The sequence below is a fragment of the Pyrgilauda ruficollis genome, unplaced genomic scaffold (genome assembly GCF_017590135.1).
Source record: "Pyrgilauda ruficollis isolate IOZ18807 unplaced genomic scaffold, ASM1759013v1 scaffold97, whole genome shotgun sequence".
Classification (NCBI taxonomy): domain Eukaryota; kingdom Metazoa; phylum Chordata; class Aves; order Passeriformes; family Passeridae; genus Pyrgilauda; species Pyrgilauda ruficollis.
This window is the reverse complement of record NW_024531821.1, coordinates 681,579-706,501: the sequence shown is the minus strand read 5'-3', so window position 1 is coordinate 706,501 and position 24,923 is coordinate 681,579. Positions and strand designations below refer to the sequence as shown.

The 24,923-nt window shown below is 43.8% G+C and overlaps 1 protein-coding gene across 1 annotated transcript in view; it reads right to left on the bottom strand.

Moving 5' to 3' along the window:
• Positions 1 to 9,220: 9,220 nt before the first annotated feature.
• SLC6A11 (solute carrier family 6 member 11) overlaps positions 9,221 to 24,923 on the bottom strand; it is an 88,289-nt gene continuing 72,586 nt past the window's right edge. The window contains exons 7-14 of the mRNA XM_041489955.1: positions 22,114 to 22,217; positions 17,311 to 17,435; positions 15,480 to 15,592; positions 13,676 to 13,813; positions 13,032 to 13,134; positions 12,218 to 12,318; positions 10,779 to 10,949; positions 9,221 to 9,440 (exon numbers count right to left, since the gene is read on the bottom strand). Of these exons, the coding sequence (XP_041345889.1) occupies positions 9,288 to 9,440; positions 10,779 to 10,949; positions 12,218 to 12,318; positions 13,032 to 13,134; positions 13,676 to 13,813; positions 15,480 to 15,592; positions 17,311 to 17,435; positions 22,114 to 22,217 (1,008 nt within the window). The 3' untranslated portion in view covers positions 9,221 to 9,287. The remainder of the gene's footprint in view (positions 9,441 to 10,778; positions 10,950 to 12,217; positions 12,319 to 13,031; positions 13,135 to 13,675; positions 13,814 to 15,479; positions 15,593 to 17,310; positions 17,436 to 22,113; positions 22,218 to 24,923) is intronic.

The window sequence follows — 24,923 nt, the reverse complement described above, 5'->3', positions numbered from 1 at the left end:
GCATTAACAAGGTTTGGGAAAAGACGGGCTTATTGAGAAAGCAGAAGAATTTCCATTGCTACTGACAGAAACGCAGCAATGCAGCTCCTTTGCAGCACCCCAGAATTCCCAGGGCAAACCCTGACAGTCCAAACTGGGGATTTCAAAGAATTCCCAGAAATTAGAGCTGACGGGCCTCGAGAATGAGAAACCTGCCAGTAACCATGCTGCTCTCCCAGCTGAAGCCTCAGTGTGAATTATTCCTCATTTTCTCCGTTTCAGCCATGTCCTGGCCCATCTTTGGTGGTTTTTTTCCTCTCACACAGCTCTGGTCACAAAGAACACATAGATAGGGAAGGCTTTGCTTAAAATGCAAGCACCAACATAATTAAATACAAATTGCACTTTGTTCCCGTTTTCCTTTGCCTTTTCTATGCTGGTTTTCACCTGCACCTCATTACCTCACATCTGGATACAAAACTGTCTGTGGGTGTTAATTACAGCTGCTGCTAATTAAATAGGAGGTTTGCTTTACCTGTTAATGCTGTGATTCCCAGATATTCAATGAGGAACCTCAGAACTGTGGCTGAGTATGGGCTGACATTTTAGGTGTGCAGACTGGATGTTCTAAGATGTTCTTCAGAAATACTGAGCAGGGTTCAGACAGAGCAAGAATAAAGTGAGGAGCAAAAAAAAAAAAGTCAAATTTGAATTTGACTTTCCAGGTTCATGTAACCTGAGCTGAGCAACAAACCCAGATGTGAAATTTATGGGAGTGGCTTTTCCCACAGGATGTCTTGTCCTTATCTTCCCTCATACCACATGTTATTCCCCATAATTTAAACATCTGTACCACTCTCAGTGGCAGCTCAGGGCAACTTCAGCCTGAAGTTTTTTGGATATGTAAGAAAGAGATTTCATTTTATCTTCTTGTAAAGACTCACTGCATTGTTTGCATTATGATTCAGATCCAAGGAAACCTCTCCTGACCTTGTCTTCCAGCTCTGGGGACAAACAGATTTTGTGTTGGCATGTGCTGCCACCTAATGATATGGAAACCAAGAGTTTGGAAGGAAAAACCTCAGAATTGCATAAAAAAAAAAATAAAGCAGTTACAGAAGGGATTTGTAAATTTTATCACCTAGAACAGGGAAGGGCACGTCCATGCATGAAAAGCTGAGGGTAGAACTGGGTGTGAGATGGGGATTAGCTCCAAACCCAGGTTCAGACTGCTTCTAACCAAAAGGTGTCCCCACAGCACCACGGAAATCCTGTCCAAAGGTTCTCTGTGGAGCACCTGCAGCCCGGGGTGAGGTTACCCTGCCCTGCAGAGCAGCACAGAAACCTTCCCCAGGGAGCTGCTGCCTCCTGCCCTGCACAGGGCACGCAGCACAAGCAGCTTCCTACAACTCCCGTTCTGAAATGGGACTTTCAGCTGGGAGAAATCTGATTTCTGAGTCCAATTTCACTCACTATGTCCTTGATAAGAAGAAATAATCTGTCTTGGATTATTCTACGTAAATGCAGAGTGGTGGCTGCTGCAGGAAGCAGAATTCCAGTGTGCAGAGTTCCCTGAGTTTCAGGGTTCCTCAGACAGCTCTGTCAGCCCACGAAATACCCACATTTATTTAATAACAAGCCCAGAGAGGCAGAACCACATTTCCTGCCCTCAGTGCTGCCTGTGCACTCCATCCTGCCTGCAGATTCCTCTCCAAAACAGAGCTAACAACACAGCTTCCCATAGATTGGATCATTTCACATAAAATCCCCAAGCTCTACAAAAATACAGGTAAATTGAACTCCTGCAGCTGAATAGATAAAAATTTATTTCACATTACTGCAACAACTCAAAGGACACTTAGGATGCACAATAGGATTATGTGTTACATTTCCCAAAAAAAACCCCACACTTGGCTTTCCAATATCTGCTGAAAAACCCCTCTTTAATTCCAACAGTTCTAAACCACTTTACTTGAATTAGCCAAATCATTAGGATTTTTTAATTAGCAACAGCGCCATACTAGACAGAGCAGGGTTACAATTCAACCTGCAGGGGTGGGGTGGATAAAATAGGGGTTTGAGGAGGCTGAGCTTGCCAAGGGTGGGAATAATTGAGGAAAAACATGCACATTCAGTGAATCTAAAACCTGAAAAAAAGTCAATTTGGATCACAAAAAGGCCTCTGAAAACACTCAGAAACACATGGAAAAAACCCACAAACTCCAGAAGTAACAACACTAGAAAACTAATTGAAAAATAAAGCTGCCACCCCTCCTTGCTGTGTGCTCAAGGAAAGGAGAGACCACAGCTTCATCCCAAAAATCCAACTTCTCCCTGCCTTCTCTCCCTATCACTTCATTCTCCTTCCCCAGTCATGGTCATCATGTGCAGCCAAATTCTTTTAACTAATCCAATTAGCTAATAGCCTCTAATAGGCTCCAACAGCCCTCCCTCTTCTGCTCCATGAGCAGAGGCTGCACTGGCAGCTGAAGATGTAGATAAGGGGAAGGACAAAATGGTACCTACAGGAGGTGGGAGAGGAGAAATCTGTCCCCAAGAACCCAAAAAGTTTCCTGTGAAGTATCAGGAAAGAGCTTGGCAAACACACAGAGACTTTTAAGCATAACCTGTCCTGGTTTGCTGGAAATAATACCTAAGGATAAGCAGGAAAAATGAAAAGCTGATTTCAGTGTCACTTGTAGCACATCATGCACAGAGGTTCCCTGTTCCTGTTTTATCTCAATGGCCTATTCTGCTCTGATTTCTGTTTTCTGAGCTGTTTTTTTCTGTTTTTCTGAGCTGAGTTTTAGGTTCCAAGATCTTTAGTCTGTGATTTTTGCCTGCATTTCAACCCAGACAAAAAAGCAGATTTCACTGGGAAAGGAAATCAAAACCAGGCAAGGTGCTAAAGCCCAAAAGAATTCCTGAGCAGGTTTCTGTTGGAGGTTACACATTTTTTCTTCAAAGGTGATGTGGGGGGCAGGCTGGGGGAAGACCTGAGTGTCTCCAGAGCAGGCAGAGCTCAGTTCCTGCTGCTCCAGCCAGGCTCTGCTGCCCCACAGAGGGCTGTGAGCATAAGCACAGCCCTGACCCCCCATAACCAGTGAATAACCCACAGAAAGACTGTTCTGCTCAGGAACATTAATTCTTAAACACCAGAGGTTTGTGTCCAAAAAGGAGGCAGAGGAGTCCTGAAACTTTATTCAAATAAAGGGAGAGGCCATGGGGCATTCCCCTGGGGTTTCTCAAATTGTTAGAGGACACAGCCTCCTTTTTATCCCAATTTCCTGGCTGCATTTCCCTCTCTTTCCCCATTGTCTGAGATACATGAGAGGTACAGATCTCCCAAATCACCTAAGACAGACCCCTTCTAATGTATACCCCCCTCCTTTTTATTTTCCTAAGGAATTTCTGGTTCCTCCCATTGCTTCTTTCACCTCTCAGCATCCAGCTTTACCCACAGTTTGTAAAGACAGATCTCCCTCATTCCTTTCATGGATCAGTGGAATCCTTCCCCTTGTTTCTTTCACCTCAGTACCTAGTTTTATTCACCAGACCCCCAGTTTGTTTGTACAGACAGATGTCTCTCATTCCTTCCATTCTGGGCGCTGGTGAAGGCACAAGGGGCCATGGCTTGGCTGTGCCCCTGTCCCCTGCCCCGCTGGGCTCCAGCCCTGCCCTCCCCCTGCCTGTGGGTGCCAGGGCTGTGACAGCAGTGCTGAGCAGTCCCACGTCACTGCTGCTGCCAAACTTAGCCCTGGCCCTGGAGGAGTCTGCCCAAATAGCTGCTGTTTGCTCCTCTGAGCATGGCATGCCTCAATTGCAGACAGCTTCCAGCCCTTTGGGAAGAGGGCAGGGATGATTCATCCTGAGGAGCAGGGGAAGGAAGGGGATGGTGTCAGCCCCAGCTCTCAGTGCTCCTCAGAAGATGTTTTACAGCAATGTTGAAGAAAAGCTGCTGTGCCTTTTCCAGAGTGGAACAGAAGGGGGATTGAGGGGCTGCATTAACTGGAACACTCCAATATTTTGTCATTAACCACTGCTAGCAAGGAATTCTTGACTGTCCTTAAGCTTCTCTTCTTGTTTAATTGGAATACCCCAAGGACTCCCTAATTCTAAAAGCCATGGAGCTCATCATAGTCTGGAAGGAGCCTCTCCAACAGCTGGTAGCAGCATCCTGGGAGAAACAGGAACCTGGCTGTGGCTTCTGGCACAGAGTAAAACAGCACAGAAGCACCAGGAGTGGTACAGTCAGAGAGGAGTGGAAAGGTTTTGTCAAAATCCATAGCACATTTTCCTTATTAGAGCCAGGCTTGGGTAGTCAAGATGAGAAAGAGCCTTTAAGAAAAGAATTTCATTTCCTGTGTTGCAGGCTGCTGTATAAGAGGGTGCCTCAGGAGCAAGAGCAGAATTTTTCATGAGTGTGTTGTGTATTAAAGCAAGAATTTCTCCCCGTACATGGGCCAGAGATATAAGAAAGGATCATAGAAAAATTTGGGTTGGAAGGGAACTTAAAACCAGCCTGGCTCCAGAGCAGAGAGGTCCAGCCCTCTCATCACATTTGTGGCCTCCTTTTGACTTATTCCAACAGTTCCACATCCTTTTGATGCTGGAGGCCCCAGGGTTGAACACTCCAGGCGGCCAGCAGAGCACAAAAGCATCAAATGAGAGCCCTGGCTGGGAGTGAGGCTGTGGCTGTGAGGTTATTTCATTTCATTTCACTTCATTTCAGCAGCTGGAAGATGCAATTCCTCTCCCTGTGGCATCTCCCTCCAGCAGCAGCCTCTGGCTGGGCAGGGCACTGGGGGCTCGGCTCAGGCAGGGTTTTCATCCCCAGCAGCTCCTGAAGCCACTCCCTGCATGGCTCTGACTGTGCCAGTGACACAAAGGGGCACAGCAAACCAGCCAGGAGTGCGAGGGAAGGGCCAGCAGCAGGGAAGTGGTGACTGCTCAGCAATTATATTTATATTTATATTTATATTTATATTTATATTTATATTTATATTTATATTTTTATACTTATAATATTTAAATTTATACTTTATAATTTGCATTGTAAATTTTTACAATTTTAAACATATTTTAAAAATATTTTTTCTATTTTAATTTATATTTTATTTTATAATTTATATGTATAATCTTTATATTTATAATTACTTTTGCTTTATATCTATATCTATATTTTATATAGATATTTAGATATAAATAGCTATAGATATATTTATATAGCTAGATTTATTAATATAATGAATATAATATAATATAATATAATATAATATAATATAATATAATATAATATAATATAATTAATATATATGGCTGAAAGAAACTGAAGTTCCCTGGGGTCTATATCTATATTTTATATAGATATTTAGATATTTATCTATAGCTATATAAATATATATATCTATTTATATCTAAACATATACATCTATTTATACCTAAATACATATATATATAAAAGATAGATATAAATAAATATGGATATAGACCCCAGGGAACTTCAGTTTCTCTCAGCCACAGATTTGCTGCATGACTCAAACAAGTTGCTGAACCTCCTCTTGTTTCTCAGTTCCACACTTCCCATCAAGGGACATTTGTTTGCTCTGCCAGGGTAGCTGGGATTATTTAATTCATTAGGGGAGTGTCATGTCAAGTACATCGATATAAACTAAAATACACAGAATGGGGTTTGCCCATTTCCTTTAATTTTTGAGAACAAAGTCAATAGATGAAATTTTGTGCCCTTCAAAACCAGACAGAATCTTTCTTTATGTAAAATGTTACATAAACCTTAGTGGTTGTTCATTTTTATTGTATTATTTTTAATAATTCTGCAAATATTTCAGAAAAGGGCAGTTTGTTCCTACTGCATAAAAAAATCATCACCACAGAGCTGGGTTTTTGTACATTTCCCCCTCATATAATTTCACAAAAACTCCCAACCACAATTAGGAAATTTACCCTCCCACTTCCCTCCCCGCAAAAAGAAAAAAAAATTATTATTTTTTTTAAATCAGTAAAGTGTTAAACAAATCAGCGATTAGGAGCACACAGAGCAGTAACACCGGGGATGCTTTAGAGCACATGAAATGTGTGAGCTGCAGGCCCTGGGCCAGGACTCACACAAAGCACAGGGAACCCTTTTTGTCCTACAGCAGCGTTTATCCCGATCCCAATGACGCTTTAGGGTTTTAGCTTTTGTATTTTTCAATTCCTGTGCTGCATTAGTGCATAATGTAAACTCCATACAGAGTGCTGGGTACTGTCTTCACATTTTGGGCAGACACAACAATTCCTCTCTAGGCCTGGAATCCAATGACATCTCACTGCCTCAGGCCCCAAAAAGGATAACCTAAAATGGGAGAGCAAACTGGGGGTAAATGACTTCATTACCTGCAGCTGGAATTGGAGCATTAACCCCTGATATGTGAATGGCCAAACTGATAATTGTGTGAAAAACTCGTGCCCATGGCCCACCTTGGGTGCAGCCTCTGGAGGCTGTGGCTGCCCGAGCTGTGCCTGCTGAAGGCTTTCATGAATCCACACTTTATTCTCCTAACCTTGCCTGGCCTCTGCTCTGGGGGCCCCCCCAAATCATCAGTTTCCTGTCCCATCTGGGGTGCCAAAACCACCAAGGCAACACCTCAGCCCGTGTGGGGTCACTTTGTGCCCAAGGATGGCCCCAGGAGCAGGGGCTGCACCTCTCGGCACTTCCTCAGAATCCTGACTGCTGAGGGAATGACTCTGAAATCCAGGCCCAGCACAGCCTAAAGGTTCTCAGGAGTCCTGAAATCCAGGCCAAACACAACCTAAAGATTCTCAGGAGTCCCAAAATCCAGGCCAAACACAACCTAAAGGTTCTCAGGAGTCCGAAATCCAGGCTGAGCACAACCTAAAGGTTCTCAGGAGTCCGAAATCCAGGCTGAGCACAACCTAAAGGTTCTCAGGAGTCCCAAAATCCAGACCCAGGACAAACTAAAGATTCTCAAGAGTCCTGAAACCAAGGCCAAGCGCAACCTAAAGGTTCTCAGGAGTCCTGAAATCCAGGCCCAGCATAACCTAAAGGTGCATCTCCCTTCACTGATCAGAAAATATCTTCACATTCTCCCTGGGAGGGACCACAACCCACCCCAAGGCCCACTTGGTTCTGCAGCCTGCGTGGTTGGGGAGAAAGCCCAGGAAGGGAAACTGGGTCACAAATATTCCTGGCTTGTTGGGACTTCCAAAACTGAGAATTCCTAGATTTTGGAGTGTTGATGTCAATTCAGTTTCTTCACTGTATAGAAATCAATCTGTGGTTTCAATTCTGGAAACATTTCTCTCCCAGTTTTCCCATGGGACTGAGTTTTGGCTCCCTCTGAGGGAGGCACAAAATGATGGTTCTGTGCCTTCCTAAGTCCAGGTTTCTTCCAAATGTTCTGCCCCAAGCACCTCACAATGGAGACATGAAAATAGGACTTACAGGATCTGAAGTCCTCTGCTAGGCTTCCACCTTGCCACACACAAAATAAACCCCTACAAATAAGATAAAGTAAAATTAAATGACTCTGTTAGATTTAATGAAGTGACTCGAGACAAAACAGTTCCATAAAAATGCTTTTTTTAAGAAGTAACAGCAAGAGCTCAGAGAAGTGCTGACTGCAGGTACAGTTCTAGCCAATATTAAGATATATTTAGTGATTTCTAGGAAAATATTTCCTTGGGAGAAGGTCAGGAGCCATTTCTGTTGCTTACAACTCCAGGTGCTGTTTATGATCTCCAAGGGGTTGGAGTTGCAGAGAAGGCAGCAGGTTTTATGACATTTCTTCTGGGCTGTCTCTTGTCTCTGCCCCCAAATGCTGTGCAGTGCAGGATGCTGTTCCTCCACAGGTTTCTCACACAACCATCAAATAACAAAAACAGGCCAAGAAAAAAAAAATGTCCAGAACAAATAACAGTGCTTGGAGTATGATCAGGTAAAAAAACCACATCCTAAGACAGAGTTTAGGAGTTTCCATACTGGGGCATCTGCACACCTCCTGGAACAACCATCCAGCAGCTGGATGCACGTACAAAACCAGCTTTAAACCCGGGATTTTAACCCTAACCAGTCCAGAGCAAGTCCTGACTGACAAAGCCAGCACTGCTCCCTCTGTGCCACCGAGGGGTCACAAGAGCCCTGTGTGAATCCCCTCCCTGCACCACACAGAAATGACCTCCTGGGGCTCCTGCACGGATAAAGGACATCACCCCAACCTTCTGCTAAAGAAATCCCTGCTCTGACTTCAGACTCCATCCCATCCAGGGCAGAGGAACCTGAGGGGACCTGGGAAGGGCCCTGAAGAGGAATCAGAATGCCCTGAATTGCAAGGATCATCCAGGCCAACTCCTGGCCCTGCACAGGACGCCCCAAACCCCACCCTGTGCCAGCAGAGGAGCTGTGTAGGGATCCACATTGGCACTGTAGGATCCTGGATTCCTTTGGAGGGGAATGAGTTGTACAGACAGAGAGCCCTAAACCTGGCCCTAAACCTGCTCTTTTCCCCTCAGGATATCTCCAGCTCAGTGAAATAACCTTGACCTCCTGTTGGAGGAGCACACACAAACTCAGGTCACTCCAGGGAGTGGGAAGTGCCGGCCAAAATTCAGGAGCAGCCACCCACGGAGGAAAATGGAAAAGTTTGGGAGTACATCCTGAGACAGACCAGGAACTCACAGCAGCAAAATTCAGAGCCCTTCAGAACCAGCCTCTATCCAATCTCCAGGAAAACTGTGGCTCAGGATGGGCCCATTCCACATTTCCAGCCCTGCTGAAGCCAGTGGAGGGTGGAGGGAAGGAGGTGGGAGCAGCTGAGGCGCTGTCAGCATCACCAAACTCGCCCTGAAAGGAGATTTCTTCCCAAGCAAACCACAGGACAGGCTGGTCCCCTTTATATACACACATGGACAGCTGAAATGGGCTGAAATGCTTACAGGTTAGAAGGTCTATACAACATTACACCTGCCACAAATCAAAGTAGAAAAGTTTTACAGCACATTATACAGGTCCCTCTAAAGTCTAAAAAAAAACCAAAAAAAACATTGACTGGAATCACCATATTACAAGAAGTCATCACTAACAGACCATATAATACTATTTCTTTTTCTTTTACAGAATCATTACAGATAGAGTAATTTAAAAAAATCACTTTTTAAACAAGTATACAATTTTCACTTTAAAATTAACTGGTTAATAAAATTCTGTGCAAAACAAGCCAGCCTCTATAATTAAGTGAATTTATTTATTTCTTTATACAAAAAAAATAAAACAAGAAAAAAAAGTTCTTTCAGAAATGTGTCTCCTTTTCTGTGATGGTGGAAATGGTGCCATCTCCTTTCAGTTTGGCATCGCAGTCATTTATTGCTGCAATGTAGGCTCCTCCTCCGAGCTTGCCCCGCATTTTCAGGTCTGAGCTAGGTGTAATCAGCTTCCTGAATTTCTAGAAAATTGGAGAAATTGGAAATCATTATGTTTTCTTGGCCACAGACACAGCTTTCTTTAACAGATCCATTATAAAAGGCTTTACTCCTGCATGTCTGCCTCTCATTTATTTCCCTGTTGTGGACACACCCTCAGACCTGCAGGCTGCACAATTCTGGGTAAATCCTGCTAGACCAAAGAAGGCAAAGCTCAAACCAAAGTGAATTTTCATGCTGATTTAATCATCCCTTTTCATGAAGACTCTCAGCACTCTGTCTGTTCTACAGGTGCATTTTGTTTCTCATTTTATCATCAATGAAGTCCACTGGAAAAAGCAAATAAACCAGAGACAGCCGAGGTGTGTTGAGCTGCGATAAAGCAAAATCTACTTTCTCTTTTCTAGCAATGACATCCACAGCAAGGCTGCTGCTCACAGCAGGAAGTTGGCTCCTCAAGAAGCTCCCAGCTGTGATTCAAAGAATCTCTTGTCATCCTGGCAGGGAAAAGATAACGACCTGTCTGCAGTGCTGCAGCTCCAGCAAAGTCCGCTCACCTGCAGGACAGGTGGGGCTGGTCCACTGAGGAAATATTTAATGTTTAGATTTGTGCAGACTTCCTTTTTTGACTCTCTGAGACAACGGACAATCCACTTTTAGTTTATATACCAGTAAAGATTTCCTAGGCAGTCTCCAGGCTGTGTTTAATCAGCTGAACAGAGTCTTTGCAATATGGACAAAATGAGACTTTTCTGCAATGTTGGAATTCCAAATGGCTGAAAAAGATTTGTATTTTTGTTCCTTCCACTATTGCTTCCTTCACTGCCTTTCTTTGGAGCTCCCACAGAAACAAGCAATCTTCCAAGCTTAAATTTGATAATATAACCTCAGCCTAGACCTGAGCTAACCTGAAACCAAATGTCAGAAAATTCCACTGAATCTCTTTATTTGCCTGAGTTTCTCATTTAGAGAACTGAAATTAGGAAAACTGTCCAGAAAATGGGAATGTGGGCAACCCAGCTCCTGGAGAAAATCCTGGCAGCACAAAGAAAACTATGAAAAAAGGGAATGGCTGGTACAAACCTTGAGGGATTTGGGTGATGTTACATACATTTTAAGCTACAAATTGTGCTGGGACAGAGCACCTTAAATTGGTTAATTTACCACTGGCAGCAAAAAACCCAACAGGAATTCAGAACAAAGCAGGGAAAGTTCAGAATTCTCTTTCCAGCAGCGGCTGAGAGCCCTAACGCAGGGTACAGGGATGTGGCACTGCTGTTGTGATGAAAGGATGCAGGTGAGGAGTCCCACCCCCTTCCCAGCTCTTTTTCCAGCATCACTGCACTGCAGCTCTCTCTCACCTCCATGAAGGTGCCTTCTGTCTTCCAGAGCTTGATGCAGATCCACAGCGGGATGCAGACCATGGAGGAGAGTGCCATCATCCACCCGATGCCGTAGCCCCAGTCAGGGTAGATGTACACATTGTTGTACTTCAGGGGCTTGTATTTCACCAGGAAAAAGATGAAGATTCCCTGAAACAAGCAGAGATATTGTCAGAGGTATTTGGGCAATCCCTGTGTGTGTAACAAGGATTTGGCTGAGTGTTTAGGCCAGGCCAGGCTCCCTGAGGAGGGAGAGCGGAGGGAAGCTCTTCCCTCAGAGCAAAAAACCCACCAGCAACATCTTCTTTTCTGTACAGCTTAAATAACACATCTCAGAGGCTCCTGCAGAAACGAGCAACCTTTCAAGTTTAATCCTATTTAACCTCTTGATGACAATAAACCCTGCACTTTGATGGCAAACAGCACCTGGGCAGGAAAGATTAAGTTTTGCTACAGTGAACCAGCTGTGATTAAATAATATGAGCTGGGTTCTCTCCAACCTGTCAGGATGAAAAATGAAAGCCAACATTTTTGAAGTTGCCTTAATCCACTGTGTTTATCTGCAGTTCCAATCCTGCTTTCATCCTGCCAAAACCCCTAAAAAATCTGTCTAAATTTCTAATCAAGCAGCTTGGACCATTTCAATGTATGAAATAGAGAAAAGCTACCATGTAATTTTCTCCAAAGTGGTGAAACGAGTACACAAGAGCCAACGGTATAGAGGTCATTTCAGATTTGGTGCAAATGGGTCAGAAATTTTCCTAAGTTTGCAAATGGGAGCCTGGATCTCGAGGTACCCCAGCTGCTGTGGTTTGCAGTTGCCATCACTGGAGTGTTACACAGCTGGAAGGGGTTTTGGCACCTCATCCTCAATTTTAAGGGCAATCAGATCATGCTGCTTTTGGAACTTTGTCCCTGTGATGCTGCCACAGCTCTGCAGAGCTGGCACCAGCTTCCTTCCCCTCCTTCATGCCAGTGGGATGAGTTTTTGGCCTCTCCTACTACTTTTAAAAGTAAAAAATGTCTTGTCTCCTTTGGAAAATATCCACTCCCCACAAAGAGAGAGGAGAAGGGAGGAGAAAGCAGCAAAGGACCCAGCACAAGTCTGGAGGAGCTCAGGCTGTGTATTGGCACACAAGGTGCACCAGCTACAGGGAAAAACATCTCTCTTGTTCTGGCAAATGTTCATTTAGGGCCCTGGCATTATTTTTGTTCCTATGATTGTACATACTAAGACTTTTCACAGAATATTTAACAATTTTACAGATCCTACAGTGTTTTTTATTTGAAATACATGCTACAAATCAACAGGCATTTCTCTCAACTATTAGCAGCAGCAAGAATAAAAAAAAAAAAAAAACAAGTACAGGAGCCCCTCTTTATATCTAAAACAAGTGTTTTGGACATTCTGTACTTACTGCACAAATACCTGGAGTTAGGACCATCCAGCACCACTTAATCAACGACACAGGTTTGTACCCAATCATGTCTTCAATGTTCTCATAAAAGCGATTGCTGCCTGCCCAAAACCAAAGGAAAAGCAGATGTAGAGTGTACATGGAAGGGGTTGTCCAGATCAGGATTTAAAGCAGTGAAAGACAGACAGGGGAAGGCTGAAGCTGCTCCTCTTTTCCTGGAAAACTCCTCCCTGCCATCTGCCCTGTGCTCGTGGTGGGGTTGATCTACAATTCCTGCTGCTATGAAACTTCTGGTGCTATAAAACTTTTATTTCGTACAGATCATTGTATCTCTTATCAGAGAGGGAGATTTCATTAGTGTAGCACAAGCTGTCACAAAAATATGAACATTTCATTTCGTCCTACTCTCCTTTTTCCTCCACACCTTGAGGTTTTTTTTTCCTTCAAAGCAAGTATAAACCTAATATATTCTGATTAGTTGGTTTATTCTCTTTGTTGTGGGATCAGTTTGTAAACAACTCCAGTCAAAGAGTATCTATTTTATATATAAATATATTTAGATGTTACATTTAGATGCTACAAGCTCATGTGTGAACCCAAGCATAGCTGGGCACACGTGATCTGCAGTTCTGTGGTGCTTTACAAAGTGAAATTATCCATAGTGTGCATCTTTGTGGAGAAAAAGGCATTTATGACTTTTTTTGGGGCATGAGAATGTGGAAGGTCCCATTCCATGAGGGTACAAGTTTCTCACTTTGCTTTTATGCAAATAGAAAGCTTTGATAAGAAAAACAGAGCAATTTTCATCACTCACCATACACCCAGCCTATGCAGACACACTCAAATATGGCCACAAAGAGCAGGCACATCCCACTGGCTGCATAGGAATCAAAGAGCTGGAAGACATACATCCCACCCTGGAAGAGAAATTAGGAAAGGGGAAAAAAAATTGGGTTAGCACCAGTGGGAATATTTCATAGCAAATCTCTTTTAATTACACTGTCAAGCTGTTGGCTCCCTAGCAAGCTTCCTACTCAAGCTGGCTCCTTCTTGAACAAAGAATATTAATTTCTTGGGTTTTTTTTTTAATTTTTTTTTTTTTTAACTCTGCACTTCTTTAAGGATGGTAAATCTGGAGTGGAGAGAAGTAAATTTGATTTTTTTTTTCCAAAAATGCTTTCTCACCTCCCTGCTTTTACCTCTGGTTTTTTTTTTATCACATCAAGCTGTAGATATTCCCAGGTGATTCTGGGATTAGCTGACTGACAGTCTGGACACATGCTTGGCCTTGATAGCCAAGGAAACAAACCACATCACTTTGGGTGAACAATCTCCACATTGCATTCTACTTTGGCACAGCATAGGCACAGCAAATGAGATAAGAATTGTTTTGATCATTCTTTTCTCTGCTTCTCTCAGGTTCAGAGTGTGAATCCCACAGAGCAGGGCAGCTCTCACCTCAGTTAACATGATGAGGCCGAGGAAGTAGGACACGACGGAGAGGCCGAGGATGAGCAGCTCCCTCCTGTAGCCCCTGCGGAACACCTTGGGGTACATGTCCACCACGGCTGTCACAATGCTTTCCACACACACAAACTGCAACAAATGACAGCAAAGATCCAGTCAAATCTTTCTCCTCAGTTGCTGGCATTGGGATTTGACACCTAACACTTTAAATATCCTCCTGTGTTTTCATCACTGAGGGTGGGTGATCCCTGGGGATGCTCCATAAGCAGAAACTCAAACTGAGAGGAACATCTCAGAACAGTGAAAAAGTCCAAAGTTATGGATTTCGACCAAATTCAAACAGTTGGATTCTCTAATCACAGAATCACCAGGTTGGAAGAGACCTTCAAGATCATAGAGTCCAACCTATTCCCTGACACCTCAGCTAAACCCTGGCCCCCAGTGCCACATCCAGGCTTTGTTAAACACACCCAGGGATGGTGACTGCATCCCTCTCCAGGCAGCCATTCCAGAACTTTATCAGCCTTTCTGTAAAAAACTTTTTCCTAATATCCAATCTTTATTTCCCTTGGTGCAGCTTGAGGCTGTGTTCTCTGGTTGTGTCAGTGCTGCCTGGAGAAAGAGCCCAGCCCCAGGTGAGCACAGGGACCTTTCAGGAGCTGTGGAGTGATAAGGTCACCCCTGAGTCTCCTTTTCTCCAGGCTGAGCACCCCCAGCTCCCTCAGTGGTTCCACACAGGGCTTGTGCTCCCAGCCCCTCTCCAGCCTCATTGCCCCCTCTGGACATGCTCAAGTGTCTCATCTTATCTCTAATATTATCCCAGACTGCATTTGCCCTGTAGCAGGTGGACTAAATGAAAATTAAACCTTGCAAATGTGGCTTGAATGAGAATTAAATAATGTACAAACCCTTCATGGGATCATGTCACTCCAGGCACTTTTGCCAATTTTGCCATGCATCCTCCAACCTGCTAAAGGAGCAGCAGGGTTTGGGGGAAGTTCTCTCCATTTACCAGAAGAGAGAAGTTCCCCAGAGCTGTGGAGTGCCCAAGCCAGGTACCTCTAACAAAGGAGGGCAGGAACAAGCAAAAGGCCTGAGCAGAATAGAGACTGGAATAGTCAAGAGCAGAATCCAGGAACTACTCACTTAAAAAAAAACCCAAAAAAACAACAAAAACTTTTAAGAACCTGTTAGATCATTAAGGAGATCAGTTATTAAAACATTAAATTTAAGGACTGAAAATGTCATGAAGAATGAGCACTGCTGAGCTCTAGAATCATAAGCTTTCTGTACCCAGTCATGCCAAAGACTGAGCTGATTGCTAAAAATCCCAGGCACTTCACATTTGTCTTCGAGCAGCTTTTGTAATTTTTACAGTCACACAGGGACAACGACTTCTGTGCTGCCCCTTTGCTGCAGGATATGACTACACATTCCTTGCTATGGTATCTTGCAGTAAAAATACACCATAGAAAATTACATTATCCCTATCTGATATGCAGCTTCAAAATTCATTGCCAAGTGCTTTAAGAATGGGCTGGTATTTTACTCAAGCATGAATTTTAATCAGCCCTGTTGAAGTTCAGACTGATTTCCATGTTAATAATGAAAGCTGGAGTCAGGCTGAACCAGCCTTTGCAGTGAATCATGAAGGAATAGCCAGCATCACAACTAAGATGTAAAATAGCAAAGAATCAAGTTAGGGTTCAGTCTTTCATCAAGCTGATGCTGTTTAGGTGTGATTTCCATCTGTTGGGGAGGCTAAAAACTCATTGCAATGGGGTTTGTTTCATACCTGACTGTCCAAGCCCAGGAAGATGAGCATCATGAAGAACAGAGCTGCCCACAGAGGAGACAGAGGCATCATGGTGACAGCTTTAGGGTAAGCAATGAATGCAAGCCCTGGTCCTGAAAAGGAGTAAAGAAATGAAAAGTTTATACTTGTGTGGGAGTTTGAGATAGAGTTCAGCTCCTCCAGAGCAGCCTGAGCTGTGGGAGCACAGCATTGCTGACACCAAAAGTGTGGCTCTGGCTGAGCAGGGCTCTCAGCATCACTTTTCAGACTGTTCTATCTGAACGCAGCCATTTTCTCACTTTTCCTCTTCCTGCTCCCTTGCCCATCCCCTGTGGAAGCTGAGAGAGTGAACAGCAGCGAGGATGCCCAGCTGCTGCTCAGGGTCAGCCCACCACAACCTGATTCTTCTGCCATGGCAGATAAGAACTAAAACCAAGACTGAACTCCTTGACAAACTCTACATCTCTCATAGTCTAAACAGTTGGTGATGAGGCTTATCAGAAATGGCACAACCCTGCCTGCATCCTGGCCAAAGGATGTTCAGCTTCTCTTCAGACATCCCAGTGCTTTCTGTTCCCCTTTTTTGTGTGGATGTGCAGCTCTACAGACATCCCTGAATAAATCATAGCGTGTGCTCCTGTGATTGCCTTATATAACTTAGGAACACATCCTGGACTCTTTATATATAACTTAGGAATATATCCTGGAGTCTTTATTTTTCTCCTAACCTGGTGCAAGGCAAAGGTTGCTTCCCATCCTGCTTTGTGTTTTGTGGTGCTGCTGCTGTGTGACATGGGCTACATATTTAGAGAAATCTTCAAAATAGAACATTTTTGTAACAACACTGATTACTTCTCAGAGCTGCTAAGATATCTTCTCACCTTGCTCATGTTTTTCTGTTTTTCATTTTTTTTTTTTTTTTTTTTTTTTTTTTTTTTTTTTTTTTTTTTTTTTTTTTTTAATTTATCAGCTGCTTTTTATGAAGGCAGCCAGCTTTCAAAGCAGGGGCACAAAGGCCATTCCCCAGCCACTAAAGGAGCGCTCTGCTCCCGCTGCAGTAACTTCAGTGCAGACCAGTTACACTCTGCTGCTTTTTCATTTAAAGCAGCATTTATAAGTTCCTATAATGAATTGCAAGCCAGTTGCATGGAATTTAGGAAAAGATAAATATTTTCCATGAGAGCATCAATGAAACCCTGCTTGTTTTGCAGTTTTCCGGGGATTAACTCCATGAGAGTCATTTTTCCTCCTCAACAGCTCAGCATTACATTGGGGTTTTTTTGGAGGGTGCAGCCTCCTGTTATTTTTTTCTGCTTGAGGATGTTACAGCCACAAAGGTGTGGAGTAATTTCCTTTGGCTGCCCAGCTCCAGTGGTGGTTGTGGATGGTTAATTTTTCATAAATCTGGGCCTGTGTGCCCTTCTGATTTCTCACTTTAACAGCTGCAGCTTTTCTTCTTTAATATCCTTTTAGTTTTTTTTTTTCCAATCCAGAAGGAATAAATATTTGTGGATTTCAGTCTGTCTCATTGAAAGAAGGTGGAATGCAGATGAGGATTAACACTCACAACTCTGCTAAACAACATTCTGGATGCTCAGCTGGAGTAAGTTTGTGTAGCAGGGACCCCTTGAATTCATGATTTTGGTTTTATGCACAGCAACATTCATCTTTTTCACACACAAATGTATGGCCACAAAAATAGTTCAGAATTCTTCCTGCAGCAGTTATTCCATTGAGTCATCTCATCCACAGGCCATGGCACAGACTGTGAACTCTGGCCTCACCCTCTGGGCATTTCTTGTTAACTCAGAAATCTGCTTTTGGAACTCACCTGATTCTGCAACTTCTGCAATGGGCACGCCTTGTTCATAAGCCATAAATCCAAGAACTGAAAAGATAGCAAAACCAGCAACAAAGCTTGTGCCACTGTTCAAGCAGCAGAGCATGATGCAGTCTCTGAAAATATAAATAAAAAACACTGCAGTTGATCTCCAGAGCTGGGGTTTCTTCCATCCGCTGAGCCAGAGGACTGACAGAACCCTGGGCTGCAGGAATGGAAAGCAAGTTGTTCATTAACAGTGAGGTCCCAACTCAGATTATTCCTGAGAGCAACCAGGAATTAGCAGGTGCAGGAGGACACCATCAGAATATCCTTGCTTGTGTTTTAACTGCTGGAGTTTATTTGTTGCAAGTCACTTGCTGTTTTCCAGAAAAATCTTTAAAAAACACGCAAAACTATGTCAAACATGTAATAATTGTTAAGAACAATTTCTCCATAATAATTATGCTAATAGATTCCAGAGGGTGTGAACTCATTAATAAACTCTATAAAATGGTAACTGGAGACTCAGACATGGACAAGTGCAGCGATGTTCACACTTCTTTCATGCCAGGACACTCTCTAACACTGTTCATTTGCAGCGAAATACTTGCTGAAAATACAATTCTAAACTTTATTCATTTGCTTTTCATTGAAATTCTCCCCGTAGTTATGCCCAGCCAGGCCAGTTCTACACTTTGGATGTTTTAAAGCAAAATAGCAATCCAAAATAAAGGACTGAGGAGCACAGAGGCCGTTGTGCTTAGCAAAGATAAAAAAAAAAAAAAAAAAAAAAAGAAAAAAAAAAAAAAAAAAGAAAAACCAGCCCCTTCTCAGTGAAACTCCGCTCTGAAGGGACTCTCACCCCACCTCTCTCACCTCAGGAACTGGTGAGTTCAACACCGAGAAATTGAAACTGAGTGTGACGTGTTGGTAGGAGAGGCCAGAAACATGAAATTTATAATCCTCTGGGAGGAAAAGAGAGCTCATGCTTTGGGGGGGATGCAGCCAGATGATGCCTCCACTGGACATAGGCTGTTTTCTTCAGATAAGATTTGGTTTAGATAATTCCCTGCTTCAAATGCTGTCTGAACAAGATATTTCCTTCTGTGGTACAGCATATTTGAGAGCTCCCTGAGTGGGAGAGACAGGCTGGAACCCCCAACAGTGATTCCTCAGGTTTTAGCTTTTATGCAGCATCCCAGGTGAGTTGGGGGGGTGGAAATGGAATGCCGTGGGAGGACATCCTGTTTGAGTGACACCCTGAGACTCTTCCCCACAGTCCTCTAGTTTCTTCTGGTTCTGTATGTTAATGACCTCAGTGACATCATCCCTGTTCTCCTCCCCAGTTCTGGAAAGTTCACTGCTTCTGGTTTCCCCATTGGCTTACCTTTGTAGACACTCCTCCCCTGTATCCCCGTTGGATGTTTCCCCCAGACCCTGCCTTCATTCCACCCCTGATCCCTTTACCCATTGGCCCTCAGACTGACACCCCACCCACTCCAGGCTGTTTATAACCCCTGCACCCTGCTCTGTTTGAGCTGTTCTGTTCCTGAATCCTTTGAATGTGCTTGTTTTTAAATTGCCATTGGAAATTGATCCAAAGAGCCTCTCCTGCTTTTCTCCGTAGGCATGTGTTTACCAACTGGCTGTGCGAGTGTCTGGTGCCTGCCTGAGCTCTCCACCTTCTCCAGAGGAAGGCCCTCTTGGGAGCGTGGCTGTCTCGGCATCATCTGCTGTGTGGTTACACTTTCATATTCCTCTGTTCCAGGCCAGCCTTCCCAAGGCATCAGCCCCTTAAAGTGGGGCAGAGCCCAGCTGGACAGTCCCCCAGAACAAGAGGATTGCAGGGATCTCCTCTCTCAGGAAACTGTGGCAAACCACAGCACCGTGGTACAAATTATCAGCAGGATAAATACACATTTCTCCTAGGAAATAGGAAGAAGGGGATTTTTATCCTGCCCAGCCAGTGAGGTTCCTGTTCATTTCAGATAACACCACCCCAGCTGAATGGTTTCATCCCAGGGAGGCAGTCACAGACTGAACACAGCTCCTCTTGGGACCCTCATAAAAATATAACCTCCAGTTTCCCTTCCCTTGGCTTTGCAGGAGTTCTACCAACCCCTCAGCTCCTGGTTTTTATCCCACAGGCAGAAGTACCCTGTAGTTCAGGTATTTTTTTCTGCTGTGGGAAGAAAAGCCAGAAGGGGGATATCTGGATCCATTAATTGTGAAACCAATAAGTTTTAAAACAGGAGCCATGGGAAGGTCAACATGAATTTCTTATGTGCACCCTTGGCAGGAGGACATCAGAGCCTGACTGAAGCACAGACTGATTTCAAGTGAAAGGAAAACTTCAAATTTTTATGAAATCTTCACATTCTTCCAAATTAACGTCCTGCCAATCAGCTGAATAATTCAAGATGTGCATCACTTCTCCTCTCCCTGTCAGACAGGCAGGACATTTCTGAAAATTCATCCTGCCTACCTTAAGGAGCCTCTCTGAGCCCACAGAGCCTCTGGCATCCCTCCAGTCCCTTCCTTGTTTTTATGGATTCCTCAAGACCCAGTTGAGAAATTCCCATTTCTCTTTTCCTCCTGGACTAGAAACTTGACAAAGGACAAATCTTCAGGTCTTAAAAGTTTTGTCCATGTGTGTAATCACTCCTTTATCTCCTGCTCCACAGTGGGAACAGGGGAGCTGACCCTGGACTTGTACCTGGGAATGGATTTGATATTCTGAGCTGAATAAAAATCAGAGGAAACATTGGTACATCTGTCTGTGATCCCTGTGGGGAAACACTGCCAGGGTTTCACCTTCTCACAGGAGTCACTTGGGATGCAAACTCTGGGGCATCCAGGGAGGAGCAGTTTTTATGTTTTTCAATGAAAGATATGTAAGAATGATAAAAACTCATTTCCCATTCAAAGACATGAAGTGACTTTTGCAATTCATTTATCACATTAATGAACTAAATCAGGTTTAAATCTTTAAATTCTTTAAATTTAAATCTTTAAATTCACAAGGCCCATGTGCAGTCCTGACTTTCCCATTTCCCACTGAAATACCTCTTGCCATTATTTTCTCCTGCAATTTTCCCTTAGAAAAGGGAAGTAAATGGAGTAAAAAAGAGCAGAAAACATTGATGTTATGATCAGACTGTGGGATTTTCATGAGGAAAAAAACCATCACATTAATGAACTAAATCAGGTTTAAATCTTTAAATTCTTTAAATTTAAATCTTTAAATTCACAAGGCCCATGTGCAGTCCTGACTTTCCCATTTCCCACTGAAATACCTCTTGCCATTTTCTCCTGCAATTTTCCCTTAGAAAAGGGAAGTAAACGGAGTAAAAAAGAGCAGAAAACATTGATGTTACAATCAGACTGTGGGATTTTCATGAGAAAAAAAAAAAAACTTAGCTTGATTTTATTAATTTTAAGTGCTGGTTAGAATACAAAATTGTGGTTCTCACATCAGAGCTCTGTTTATGTCTTGCCCTGCCCAACTTGGCCACATTCTGCTCTTCCCTGCTGTCCTGCCCCTTCCCTCAGACTCGTTAAAATCACATGTCAGGACGCATTAACATCGATTTCCCAGCTGAGAAATTTGGGAAATGTTTTGTGAGGGGAATTGTGGAGCCTGGATGGAGTAAAAGGTGTTTGGCTGCAGCATCCTGCTCTGGATCTTCAGAGCAGAGTTTTACCAGCTGAGCCCCAGGGTCAGAGGAAAGGAAGGAAAATTCTTGAATCCAAACTCCTGCTTTTTGTAAAACAAAGAAACCTCAGGAAAAGCATTCCTGCACTCCCTGAGGTACTGACAGTTACTAGCTGGGATACAGCTGGAAAAAATATAAAAAAAACTGAGTAAGAGAGGAGAGGAATGGTGCCTTTGCTAAAGCTTGTGCTAATTAGGGGAAAGGTTCATTAGCAGCAGCTCTGGAGGTTGTAGAGGACTCACACCACTTTCTGCAGCAAAACATTTTGCTAAGACATGGAAAGAAGGAGCATTTCCTAAAACTGTCCCCTGAGGTCTCCAAGTAAAACTGTAATTTAGAATTTAAATAAATTTGGGGGGTTGGAGGTGGTTTGTTTAGGATTTTTCCACTTTTGGACTGTGTTATTTCCTTTACAGAAAAAATGAAATACTAATTCTCTGTCTGGAGATCTTAATAGAGTTACTACAACCAAACTGTCCTTGTAGGAATTTTAGGAGAACTAATTCAATAACTATGAATTCCAGAAGAAAAGATTGGTGCTCATATTGCTGTCTATGCCAGTAACATGGAACAGGGATTTTGTGCAAATCAATCCTTTGGGCATTGACTCAGGAGAGATGAAAACCTCCTGAAGTCATTGACAATTCCCTCCTTGGGAATACAGAGATAAGCCACGAAATGCTCCCCATTCCCTCTGGGCTGGGGACTGCAAACTTCCCAAAAAATGGGGAAAAGTGGCAGTCAGAGCATAGACCAAACTGAGGTGATTTTTAATGACAATTTCTGGTAGTAGTTTTCAAAAGGCAGCTTAAGTAATGCACACACATTCAATGATACCTGTCTGAAATCCTGCATTTTTACATGAAATGTCCATCTCTGTGTGTGCTGAGGGGCTGTGGAAGGCTCAGGTTTGACCAAAAGGGATGAAAACGCCACATTTTGGATCAGAGTTCCTCTGGAGCAGTTCCAAGAAACATTACAGATCTGTGTCCTACAAAACCACGTGTGTGTGCTTATGGTTATCCATGGAAAAAGGGGAGGGCAAGTGATTCCAAATGTCACCCCAAGAGCAGAATTCCAGTCTGGAGGGCGTTACCTGTAGCAGTTGTTGTTGTAGTTGTTGTAACTCCCCAGGGCTGTCAGGCACCCCAAGCAGATGGCGTAGGAGAAAAAGATCTGTGTGCCAGCATCCACCCACACCTGGAGACAGAGAGCAGGGAGAGCTTCAGAGAGCAGCCAGGAGAAATCACCCTCCTGCCAAACACGGGCTGCAGACCTGCACAGATGGCTCTGCAGGTTAGGAGGGTCTGGCAAAGCTTTTACAAATCATAACCTTAAAAAAAATAATGTGCTGAGAGGGAAATTCCCCTCCCCATCCCAGCTGGTCTCTACAGGCGCAGCCTAAAGGGAGACAGAATTCCTAGAATGAGAAGGGAGTCAGAATTTCCATTCCTAGAATGGAAAGGGAGATGGAATTCCTAGAGAAGAACCTCACCCATTAAATTCATTAATTGCTCTTAGACAGTTTTAGTAATTGCAGCCTAAATAGAATCACCTGCATTTATCTCACTCCCGTTGGACAGTTACTTATTCAAATTTAAAAATGTAGCATGAATAAATGCTCTAAAGACAAAATGTGCTATTCCTAGATAATACATAAATTAAGCTGGGGAAAGAAGGGATAACTTATCCAGGGAAAGGATGTTTTCAGCAAAATTTAGTGGATCCAACAGGCACAAAGTTACAGTTCTGGTCACTGTACAATCAACAAATAAAAGTTCTGTAGAGCTTAACGAGTCAGTAGCTTTGTAATGCCATTGTGGGAACATTTGTATCCTAAAGTAATGCAAACAACTTTAAATCAGCAAAAAGGAAGCGTGAGTTGACACAGTGAGATTCTTCTCAGAACAACCTCAGAAAAACACTAATGAGCAGGTTCATTTTACTTCAAAAGTATTGCAGCAAAGCCATTTATTTCACTTGACCAGTGTGGGTGTGTTCCCACTGGAGCTGAAGGTACCCCTTGATGTCCTGGATATGGAGAACCCACACCCACAGAGCTGTCATCCAAAAAAATCCTGCTCCTGTTTTCCTGGGATAAATGATCTCTGAGTTAAAGCAGAACGACCAAAACACCAAACCCTGAGAGATGATCAGAGGCAGTGGCTGTGCAGCCATTCCCTGCTGAAGTTGGAGCCAGGGAAGAGGGAGCACAGCAATGATTTCAGTACTAATAACAGCCATCAAATCCTCCTAAACACACAAAGGGAATGTGTTTGTTTTACAGCTGATCAAGTGAGACCTTGCTCTCTGGAGCTGTTGAGTGTTTCTGTTTAGAAATAACATTAAGATCACATTTGATTTACATCAGAGGCTTAAAGGGTTTCGTTGCTGTCACCCTGAATAAGACACAGCTGGTTACATCCCAGAGCCTCACCAGGAAAAGCTGCATACAGAGAGGTTTTGACAGACAGGCTCTTTAACAAGACTGGAAGCTCCCAAAAAGCTGTGAGGAGCGTGGGCCAGCTGAAAATACTCCTGACAATGTCTGCTGGGGCCCAGACAAAAGCTGGGAAACTGGATCAGCTCAGGTTCCTTCCCTTCCCTCCCTGCCCTCCCACAGCTGCAGGGCAGGGCACTGAGAGGAGCAGCAGCCCTTGTGCTGGCACAGCCCCACAGGGGTGATTGTCCCTGCTGGACCTGGGCCCAGAGGAGAGCTGTGCTGGAAGGGAGCAGCTCCAGAGCTGCTGGAGCACAGGAGCAGAGAGCACATCCCTCTGGACCCCCTGTGCCACACAGAAAAGCAGATCAAACTCTGGCATCACTCTCTGAGCATCACTCATCACGAGGGATGCTATGTCCTTCAAAGGAAACAAAGACTGTCACATCCCACAGGGAGTCAGCCTAAAAAGTGGCAAACCCTCTGAGGAACCTCTTCTGCAAGGAAACAGTCACATATTCTCGAAAACTGGAATCAGACTGAAGAGAGGTTTTGTTGCACTCTATGACATCAGTCTAGAAACTCCTCAGAACTTAGGACTGATATTTAAATAGGAATGGAGAAGCAATTTTATTTGCTGAATGGAAGAATACAATTTGTATAGCTTCTTTTGGGTTGTATGCTCAGAGAACAAGTGACGTTTAATCCGTTCAGGTTTCTAAAGTGGCAAGAAGTGATCAGCAAAGAGGCAAACAGGAACATAAATTTAGAAACCACAGGTAGATTTTCTGTGGCTGAAAAACCCAAGAGCAGGAGTAACCCTGGTGTTAACTGCCAGATACACCAACACTTTCCAGCCCTGAAGGTGGCATTTCAGATCAGTTCTCCATCTCCTTCCCCAGCAGCCAGGGGCCATCTGACATTTAGCCTCAGGCTGCAGCACTCAGTTCGTGGCAGGAGGATTTGGTGAGGCCTCAAATTGTTCATTAGCCTGATTGTTCATTAGTCTGTGTCACCCCAGTTTGCTCATTCCCAAAAGGCACCTCAGGGGAAGTTGTTCTCATTCCAACTTGGTGGGCTCTTGTAGACACCAATCCCAAATCCAGGTGCCATCCAGGTGCCAGCCACCCGGCTCTCAGTCACAAAACCATTATGGGATATTTCTGAGAGTGCTGAGTCTGCCTCAAAGCAGAAGTTGTTCCCCTTTCCATGCAGAGCAATGACATTCTGAAGGGCAGGGACACAGAGGAGGAGCTGGGGCAGCAGCTGGGACCAAAGAGGACATTGGTCTGGAAGGTGACACAGCTCAGTACTTCTCTGCCATGAGGAAAGGACCTGAGAACACCAGAGAACACCCTGTGGGTGCTTCATGAACTTTGGGCCTTGAAAACCCTTAAGTCAGTGATAATAAATTCAATTTATCACTCACAAACTTGGGATTGGAATTGTTTTCTAGTTTCTATAAG